General features: G+C 41.5%; 1 protein-coding gene across 1 annotated transcript; it reads right to left on the bottom strand.

The window, feature by feature from the left end:
• Positions 1-2,967: 2,967 nt before the first annotated feature.
• On the bottom strand, positions 2,968-10,021 carry LOC308122525 (transcriptional repressor scratch 1-like; the record flags this gene model as incomplete). Its single annotated transcript, XM_080484361.1, has 2 exons — positions 2,968-3,743; positions 9,898-10,021. The coding sequence occupies 2 exons, from the start codon at positions 10,019-10,021 to the stop codon at positions 2,968-2,970; spliced, it is 900 nt and encodes a 299-aa protein (XP_080340487.1).
• Between the last annotated feature and the right edge of the window lie 700 nt (positions 10,022-10,721).

The following is a 10,721-nucleotide window of genomic DNA, read 5'->3' as shown; positions in this document are numbered from 1 at the left end:
CATCAGTGCTTATTTACAAGGCCTCTTGCCGCAAAATAGTTGACTTTTTTTTTTCTTCTTTGCTTTAAAAAAAGACGTGTATAGATGCTTTCACAACTGTGTGAAGAAAGAAACGACAGCTAATATCCAGTTGTCATTTTTAACTTTGTTTCGTGGTGTTACTTAAGGACAACACAGCCTGTGTTGTGTCAGCATCTTTGTTGTTTAGTTACCTTTGATTCATCATAGTAGAAAAATGAGAAAGAGGTTGTTTCTACATACAAGGCTTTGTCTACCTGAATCTAAACTCTTTCATTGTGCTACTATCTTTAAAAAAAAGAAAAAAGAAAAGAAAGTTGTTGGATGTTTCTAAGAGGAAGTGCTTTTATATAAGAATAGGTAAACTAGCTTGTGGCTATAGTCGGCTACAGTAGTTCATAGTAGACTCTAAGTGTTCGGCGATACACTCTGGTGCTGAAATATTGACTGAAATCTCTTCTTTTCCTCCTCACCAATCTTTGTAATTGCATTGGGAATCGCCACATCTAACTCACAACACCCAGTGATGATGAAAAGAAAAACCGGCTGAAATTGTGCAGGGGGCTTTAATGAGTATTGTTGGCGCCGGAGTCTTCACATGGAGTTTGTGAATTAATGCTTCATGTAAGGCCCAGGAGCAAAACAGATCTTCTGATTGGATCCAAACTGAAAGGAAAGCTCTCTTATTAAGGCCAACTCAGGAGACTTTTTTTTTTTTTAAAACAGGCCAAGCTTGGATCGGCTCAAAGACTACTCAGGGTGTTAGAAACACCAATTCAACCCTTCGCCGGCTCTAAAGTTGCGTTTCACCTGTTTACCAAAGAGAATACGAAAAAAACCTACACTCAGTGCAGAAAAGTATCAAAACTATCAATGGTACGTCTTCTGCGTTCTGAGGTTTAGTCCATGTTTCAGCACCAGAGTTCTACAGCAATACCTTCTACTTTCTACAATATTTTAGATTAATAATACGAGGCAGGCAGTGCATAAACCATGTACAAAAAGACCCGTCCCGACCCAACCCAGAGCCCTCCATGTAAAGGAGCCGAGCCATCTGTGTGAATCCCTGGAAGCGCCAACAGCTGCTAATGCTTGTACAGACATAATTGTCAATAAGCTATTGATGCCAAGATATAATTATAACTACAGGGCAATTGTTTTGGATAATATTACATGCTGAATGAGCAGAGGTTAGAAAATTGGAAAACCATCTCTCTCCTTTTTTTCCCCGTCACATTTTGATCTTAGTACGACTGCCCCAATTATGGAAATCTCAAGAGAAAGCTTTAAAAAAAAAAAAAAGAAAGAATCACAGCTGTGTCATTGCTCCTGTAAACGTAGAGCTCCAAACCCAACCCTCCATTATTTAACACTAAGTCGGCTCACTAACTCCCTGAAATTTCCTTTCTCATAACTACATAGGATAGTGGTACTTGAAAAAAAATCAAGATATTACAAGCAGTTATGACTCACGTTTCTTTAAAAAATATCATGCATTATTGCTCTATGAGTTATAAATGAAATATTGCCCACGACAGAAATTTGCTTAATTGGCCTGCTATCTAAGAAGTTTGGCGAAATATCCCAAATATTCAAAAAAATTGGCATAGATTCCATTATTAGGCTATTGTTGTTGTTGTTGTTGTTGTTGTTGTTGTTGGTTTAGATTTTGTATTCATGCATTAGTTCCAGAAGTTAGAAAGTGTCAAATGCTTTGGCATATTTGTAACAAAGGCATAAAAAAGGTGCAAATAAATAAATAAATAAATAAATAAATAAATAAATAAATAAATAACAGCAACCTCAACACTTAAAAAAGGTTCGACCTTTTAAAGTAAGAACATTTTTAATGTCTCAATCCTCATCTGACCATGACAAACAATAAAAAAAAGCATCAGATTTATCTGTAAACATTGTTCAGGAATAGTCTGGTGGCTCAGTGGGAGGTTTCGCCTGTCTGATCCTGACCTGGAAGTTTCTTCCTACTTGCCTCTGATTACCGTCAAGTCAAGCACAGATACTAATTTTATCCTTGAATTAGAGAGAGAGAAAAAAAAGACCATAATTCAAATTAAACATCACAAAAGAATTCATAATTTCCTAATACACAGGTGTACTTCTCCATAGCTGTGCTACCAAGTTATGGCAGGTTTGTACGTCTCGTTTTCTTCACAGATCGACATAGTTATTGTGGTCATTTGTATGCAGACGCAGTATACTGTAGGTGTGCATTAGCATAACTTAAAATGTTTACAAGCATCTTGTTTACTTGGAAGAGATGTTGTGTGCTTTCTTTGTTTTGATGCTTCATCTCTGTCAGTTCAGTCCGGGGTCAGTTTAACTAAAAGCAGGACACCAGATGTATCCTTAGATTATGCATGTTTGTTTTGTGTTTGTTTTTTTTTTTAAAAAGCATGAAATACGAAAGTTCATTGAATCTCTTTGCAAAAAAGCTGATGATGTGATTCATGCTTTAAACTCTGTGAAACGTCTGTCATAAAAAGACAGAGGGATCGAAGAGGAGTTGTGCTTCAGTGTCGTTTCCTCACCAGTTGAAAACAAAGAAAACAGAGTGATGAGGATAGATATGGACATAAATAGATCTAGGTATCTTCAAAAGTGATTAGCTAGATGTGCTGTGCTTTATTTATCTTCACAGATATATAAAAAAAAAAAAAAAACGGCCTCGGGGGGACGTATTGTATCGAAGCAGGTGACAATCTAAATCAGGCTTCGAAAAACTTCCCACTCCACTTTCAGATGAGACAATGTGACACAAGGAGAGATTGGAGGGTTCAAGCTATTTCTGTCATATACCTCATGTTTCTTGCAGAGAAAAGACTTTTTCCTTGGAGAACTCAGGTTGTTCTGTCGGGGGAAAGCAAGAGGAGTGGCGTGTGAGGCAGGTACACTCTAACGTAAATAGATTAACCACTGTTTATGAATCCGTCACTCCCCCAGTGAGCTCATGGGGGAAAAAGCCCCCTTGAAGCACGCCGACTCGTAGTGCTTGTTCAGGTAACTCTTGAGCGCAAACGTCTTGTTGCAGCGTTTACACTTGTAGTGCTTGAAGGCCGAGTGTGTCTGCATGTGCGCGCGCAGGTTCGAGCGGTCGGCGAACGCTTTCCCGCAGTGTGCGCACCCGAACGGCTTCTCGCCCGTGTGCGAGCGCATGTGGCCCTGCAGCAGCCACGGCCGGCTGAACGCCTTGCCGCACACGTCGCACTTGTGCTTGAGGTCGTGGGTCAGCAGGTGCATAGCCATGGCGGGCATGGAGACGTAAACTTTTCCACAGGTGGGGCACTTTTTGGCCATCTTGCTGTCTATGCTTCGGTGTGTTTGCTTGTGCCGGCTCAGGTTGGAGGATGTGGCGTAGGTCTTGCCGCACTCGCTGCAGGTGTGCCTCTGAGTGGCTCCCCTCGGGTTTTCCGCGGTTCGTCTCCTCGACCGTCCGTCCATGATGAAAAAGGCGTCCACGGCGTATCCCTCGCTGACGGCCGCATCCCCGTTGATGTATCCGCCGGCAGATGACGAGACCTCGGACCGGGGGCTGTCCGGCTGGTCCGAATCACCATGGATGTCGCCATGAATACCGGAATAGGTGTTGTCAATGTGGCTGTAGATGATTGATGAGTGACTCGGGGAGGGTACTTTAGAGATGACCGATGAGTCGCTTCCCACCACGTCGTCGTAAGGATTCGGACTCAGATAATCGCTGACGTAGCCTGAAGAGACAGAGGAAGAGGTTAGTCATCACTGCAGGGGCATTTGATCGGAAATTAGAAGCTGATTGGTTTGAAAATCTTTACAGCGATGTCACATGAGCTCCTCAAAAGTGATGGGGAGGTGAAATGGAGAATGGACCGCTCAAAAAGATTCATCCTTTCTGTCCTTTGACATTTGAGTACTGGCAGACCTCTCCATGACCAAAACCCAAAGATGCACTGCAGCTGCTCTTTTCATAGATTCTCTTATTCAGAAGCGTATGGAGCCCCCGAAAAAATCCTGAAAACTGTGTTTTATCTCACGTTCATGATACAAGAAGCTAAGTCTTCATCTGTGAAGGTCGGTCACTTTATTTGATGCAGTTATATGATCCAATATGCTCCACTATTCCTGTCATAAGTTCTGTTTTTAGAAAGGTTGCCATCTTCATTTAAGCATGAAATCACGATGTCTTAGCTTAACTTTACTCAAATGAGTAAACTTTACTCACATGTCTCATTCATTCTGGACATGGCACACTTTCTGCTACCTCTGCTCTCAGTGACTGACCGGTGAGCTTCACTTATTCTTGAGCTCATGGAAAGAGTGCATGCAGTTGAGCACGCAGCTCAGGTTTGTCATCCAACCACTTCATTTGATGAGAATAGGATAAGATAAACTCAATTTAGGTCTGCCGCTAATACAGAACATATTGTATTTATTGATTGTGGTTAAAATGTAAACGAGGAAATCATTGCAATGGAAGATTTATCTATAACCCCCCCAACACCCCCCCCCCCCCCCCTCCATGCTTCAACTAAACCTGCATGTCTTGTTTTCTTCCACCCAAACTATACACAGTTAGCTACTGGAAGAAACTGGTAAATATTGTTTATGTATTGAGAAAAAAAAAAAAAAAAAACTTGCACAATACGTTCTTTCAAATTACACGGTGAGTTACAAGACACTACTTCTGGCCCAGTTACAGCAAGCTGTTGAATCCATCATAAAGAAAAACCTGAGTGATTAGGAAGTCTTGTGATCTATGTGTGCCACAGTCGTACATCGGATTAATATCTTTGGCATACAACTCAACATGAAGCTCTGGAACATGAAAGCTGTGTCCACTGATACGAAAGCATTTGAACCGGTTTCGTTTAATTGTAAAAACACAGGCCACAAATCAAACTTGTTCACCAAAATTCATTCATTATTAAAAAGGAGCTGTTTCACATTTTGCCTCCAGATAGTAGTGCTGATTGCAGCCTCTGGTTGGCAGCCATCAATTGGATCTCCATTGATCACTCTAAACGCGTTTGCAATATGATTTCACTGATTAATTAAATCTTTTTTTTTTTCTTATCATTTTAATTAAAACATAAATCCATTCAAGAGGAATCAAAAGTCTTTTCTGGAGAAATGCCCTCACACTGAGAGACGCCTTTCAAACACAAATGGCTTTGGGAGTTAATGTGAAGCAGAAACGGAAAAGGAAAGAGTAGCGGGATTTATAGCCGTAGTAAAATGTTTTTGCCAGCAAAAAGGAGACACTTTCACCTCAGTGGGAAAGCTTTATTTTTCATGTGAGGGTTCAGTGAGCACACTTACTCCTCATGAGCTGCACCTTTCCTGACAGGTCTGCAGCTGCACACAGTCACACCTCGGAGCTGTCAAAACTTCAGCACTTGTACGCCGAGCATCTCTATTACAGCAGCTGGGGGGCTAGTGCAGCGCTCAATGGGCAACCCGACATGACGGTCTCTCTGTCTCCTGAGCTTAACAGTAAAATTCAATTACCTGAGACTCGCAAATTCCTCTGCAAGGCGAATGTGTTTTTCCACCGCTTCTGTAAAAATCCTGATCAATGACTTGCTGGCGTGTTGTGGTGTCAATTGTTTCATTATATCTATTATTGGCTTCTGCAGTCAACAGGCTGAACTCTTAACAGACACGAGCAGAGCCTGGTAGCTAATAACGCAAGGCCACAGCTCGTGTGGATCCATGCCGATCAATAGCTCTCCATTTCAATTAGCGCTCCGTGAGCATTAAGACACAGACAGCAGAGGAGATACTATTGCTGGTAATATAATTTCATGATGCAGTTCTGAGAAAAGCTCAGATGTTGGTCGATACTATGATGAGAACAAGAGATAGGGGTAGAGAGCCAATAAGGTGAAAGAAAGAAAGAAAGAAAGAAAGAAAGAAAGAAAGAAAGAAAGCCGAGATAAACTGATATTGTGTTTAATGTGATGATGGTGGTGAGGTGGTCACACAGTGCTGTGCACAGCTCCTGTGTTAATTTGATGTTTTGAATTTGATTAAGACGGAGTGATAGGGAAAGAAAATGAAGCCGAGAGCAACAGTGAGAGAGGGTGATGGTTTGAAAGAGTGTTATTGAGTGGAGAGAGAGAAAAATCATGAATCATGAATATTCAATCGTTACACTTTGGAACAAAGCTGTGTGTGTGTGTGAGTGAGTGTGTGCATGCGTGTGTGTGTGCGTTGTTTTAGAGCATGAATAAACTTTTGAAGCCTCACTAAGTGTTCATTTTTAACCTTTATTTAACCATATAAGGTACAGTTGTGGTTGAATTATTAAAAATTCATGATTGATTAAAAATGGCCGATTTTGTCGGAGGATTTCACTGTGGGTCACAATCTGGTGCAGTTAATAGAACTCTAGCATTCAATCCTGCACTTTGGGGGTCATCTGTGTTGAGTTTGGATAGTGGATACACTACTGGTGCATGCACAGCTATTCTAGAGGTACTCTGTCTTTTTTGATAGCCTAAAGAAATGTTTTTTGTTAAATGGTGCCTCTAACTTAGCTGTAGGTGGGAGTGTGTGTTGCTCTGGGTTTGCTATAATTGACCTTAAGGGTGTACTGTGCCTTTCATCTAGTAGTAACTGTAGGAAAAGAATGATTTTCTCAAATTAAATACGAGTATATGCAACAACCATAGGCTGATAATGTTGCTGATATTCATCTTGCAGGCACTGAGGAGAAGACATTTTAACCTGAGAATCAGAAGCCTCTGCAACACCAACTAGTGTTACTTTTATTGGAACCAGGGAATCAGGTATCTCAGTCTATCAAGACAAATCCAAACGTCACTGGAAAGTCAAGGGAGAAATCCTCCCTGATGGTGCTGTTAGAATACGGAAAGGATGACCCCGATCACTGGGACCACTATGATCTGATTAGAAATCGTCACTTTAACAGGACAAACAGGCTCCAGTTCACCATTGTGTCGTGAACAGACTGGCTGCGACAAGAGATTGGCTCCTGGTGAAAATGTCTTGAGCAAAGTAACACACACATCAGTATTCTCTCTCACTGTTCGGTGCACGTCATGCCTCCACTCCTTTACCTGTATTTGTTTACCCTGCCGTGTGAAGGAAGTAAAGGTATGTGCCTGACAGGCAGTGGGTACAGAAATAAAAACTAGTATGGTCCCTGTTTTAGGATGTAAATTCTAAGGTGTAAACACACTGTGAGCTGCGCAGCTCTTTCTTTGATCCCTGCCAATTAAACATGACCATTTGCAGTTATCCTTCTTTTTATAGAAACTGCTGTGTCTGTTGCTGTGCATCTCAGCCACAGAGCGCTGTCTCTATTTGTTTGTCTTTGTCTCTCTCTCTGTCTCCATCTCTGTCTTGCAGTGTCAAGTCTGTATTCATTTCAAAGTGCTTTAGCTGCATTAGAGCTTATAGCTCTAAATGCTTATTAAAGATTGAATACCAAACCAGCGCCATCCCTGTTTTATGTGTCTTTGAAATACAGAGAATTAGAAAGGGAAACAGAGAAAGGGGGACCAAGAGGGAGAGAAAGAGAGAGAAAAGCTGCGAGCTACAATTTAATTTTTGATCCAAACCAGCAGTAACTGACGCACACTTGTGTGCTTTGGACACTTGTAGGTCACTGACTTTCTGTGTGTGTGTGTGTGTGTGTGTGTGTGTGTGTGTGTGTGTGTGTGTGTGTGTGTGTGTCTGCACTGCTGTGCACTGGGCCGTGCAGGCTGCCTGGGAAATGTGCCGAGTTGACAGAAACACAGCAGTGTGTGTGCGCGCGTGCGTGTGTGTACGTGTGTGTGCGCGTGCAACAAGCTTCACTAGCTTCACTACCTTCAGTCAAAGTCTTGTTATATTTATGACGAGGGATCGCTTCTTAAGTCTTTACATGCTGCTGCTGCTGCTGCATGTTTCTGTGTTCAGATCTGTCATCCGAACGCCTGGGATCTCTTCATCTTACATTTGACCTTGGCACAATGTGAAAACCATTCTGCACCCGCTCTATTATGTTCCTGTTGCAGTATGAAGTGGCAGTGAGTTGTTGTTTCAGCACTTTTAAACCTGTTTTTGTTTTTTGTCCACTAGGGGGCAGAAACGAGCAGGCCGATGGTGCTGTAGCTAACACTCAACCAATTAAATATATGTTAAAGGATATCTACATTTTGGTGATGTTTACTTGGACTTGTCATAAACTTGAACTTACTGTAATTTGACGTAATCTAATGCAACAGCTCTGCAATAAATGTTGCCTAAACAAAGTAATTATGCTTAATTTTAACCATTAATATACATAAGAGGGGCACAATATTAGAGTCTTATTTTGTTTGTCAAACTTTAATTGCTGAAATATAACTGTAAGCTGAAACACTGGCACTGTGACGCCAACATACGTGACTCTAAACAGAAAGCTGGAGAAGGTGGAATAGCATCAAAACACACAAAGTTGGTTAGATTTCCTTGACCACAAGCATGCCCCATTTTAATATGAATAACATCTTTACATGTTTATTGTTTTAATATATTACAAACACTACAATGAAGTTGTTAAAGCAGCTCATCCATGTTAAATTCTCCAAATTTTCATGTGTAGATACCAACCATAATGGAAATTTTGAGATTTATTTGAACATAAGCAGTTTTTTCTGTAAAAGGCTCACCACTGTATAACTCTCCTGGTGCTATGTTGATATATGTATGTCAATTTAAATATGTATGAAACTTTAAGCCTAAAAAAAAAGCCTTCCAAGATGATATGAGTCTGGCAAAAGGTTTCATCAACATTCTCTGCTTTTCCTCATATTTCTGACCAAAATATTGCACATTCTCATTGACTTTGTATTGTATTTTTCCTGTGTATCCGGGATTATATGGTGCGTGGGAACCTTTTTGCAGTCAATGTGGCTGGGCAATACAGTCGAAATCCTGGAAAGAGACTCACAGGTGCTGGCAAGAAAACTGATTTGAATAATATAATTGGCTACAGAACAAAAGTGAATCCCTGCTTGTGTGTGTGCGCGCGCGCCCGCGCTAGTGACATATTGCATTAACATAATCATTTACAATGTGTTTCTGCAAAGATTCTTCGCACCCTGTTGCTCCTGGGCTGTCTTTATATTCCAAACGGGGGAAATAGCTTTTCACGACTTAATGTCAGCAAGTATGAAAAACAGAAAGTTTGATTCATGCCGAATGTCTACGTCACCTAAATAGAGTAGTACTTGTGGATAAATACACACCAGATAAGTTTGTGAAATTACATTTTCATTCACTCGGCATACTTCAAACACCCATTTTGAAGTGTTACAGGTAGACTGTTGGGTATGTATTTATTGTACCTAAAAGGGCTGTCAGTGCTGGCACAGAAAAAAAAAAAAAACCTGGATTGCAAAATGAGTCCAAAATGATCCTCGTGAAACCATCTGGTGTATAGCCCCTGCTTGGTTTGCAGATGACAATGTCTTATACCAGCAGAACATTTCACATTTTCTCATGCAGTTGACTACTGAATCATCAACAATTCACCTTCATGGAGTACCTCAGAGACAGACCCCTGTCCTGCTCTGCCCTGACATGGACTCTGCTGTCGTAAAGGTTAAAATGCATCACACATTCACTCCATCATATCACTTTAAGAACCCCCGTCGCCTCGAGCATGAGAAGTTCTGCACAGAGCGGATATGTGGGTTCTCTCAGCCCTTTCCTAAAACAGAAGACTGTTAAATGGAGAAAAATGAGATTTCAGTGCTTGCGAATATATTTTGGGGTTATGACCAGAATTTGACCCAGCAGTTCTTCTTCTTTTTTTTTCTCTCTCCTTCTGAAACAGTCATGACTAATGCTTCCAGTCTCAGGGTGATGTGCGTGCGTGTGTGTCAGACTAACCTTTGTCATGATGGTGGAATCGCAGGCTGAGCTCCTCTCGTCGGCTGTGACCATACGAGCTCTCCAGCTCAGCAGCCGAGAAATCGTCCAGTTTGACTTTCTTCACTAAGAAAGAGCGAGGCATGTTGGGACAGCTCCTGCACGCTCACACGATGAACACTCTCTCCCTCTCTTCCCGTCTCGAACTCACAAACCAAAGGAGCAAAACACCCGATCAGCTGTTTTCTAACATGCAATCTCGGTCACTGAAGACGCGCTTGCTTCGTTCCATTAAACAGCCTCAGAGACATGGCTATTAAACATCAAAAAAGAAAAAAAAACCTAACTGTGGGATCTATGCATGTTGGTCAGATACAAGCTGTTTTTACGCATGATTTTACGATCTTAGAGTGGAAACTGCTCGATTTCATCCCGCCAGTGGAAGACCTGTGGAGTTTTTAAAAGGTTAAAAATAAAGATGAGTGACTCTATGGCTATTCCATTAGAAGAAGGGAAAAAAACGAAGAAAAAAAACACGTCCAAGTTGCGTTATCGACTGTAATAAAAGCTGAGTTTGTCCGGCTGGTGTTCAGCACCGGACAGCTCCTCTGCGCTCCGCCGCCGTCCGCTGCGCTCCAAAGGGGAGAAAAACACCACAAAGAGAGAGAGGCTTCCCACAAATGTACGTGTAAAGGTCTCCTCTGTATTGGCTGCCAGCAAAAAATGAAAAATAAAAAAATTATAAGAATAAGTGGAAAACGCGTGGATGTGAGAGAGTCGGGGGTTTTAAAGGGTTTTGTACAAGGCAACGTCCAAGACGCGTCCAAAACCTTCAGCAGACTTTC

The sequence above is a fragment of the Lipophrys pholis genome (assembly GCF_963383615.2).
Source record: "Lipophrys pholis genome assembly, chromosome: 17".
Taxonomy (NCBI): Eukaryota; Metazoa; Chordata; class Actinopteri; order Blenniiformes; family Blenniidae; genus Lipophrys; species Lipophrys pholis.
The sequence above is the reverse complement of the archived record's forward strand: the minus strand, read 5'-3'. Positions and strand labels throughout refer to the sequence as shown.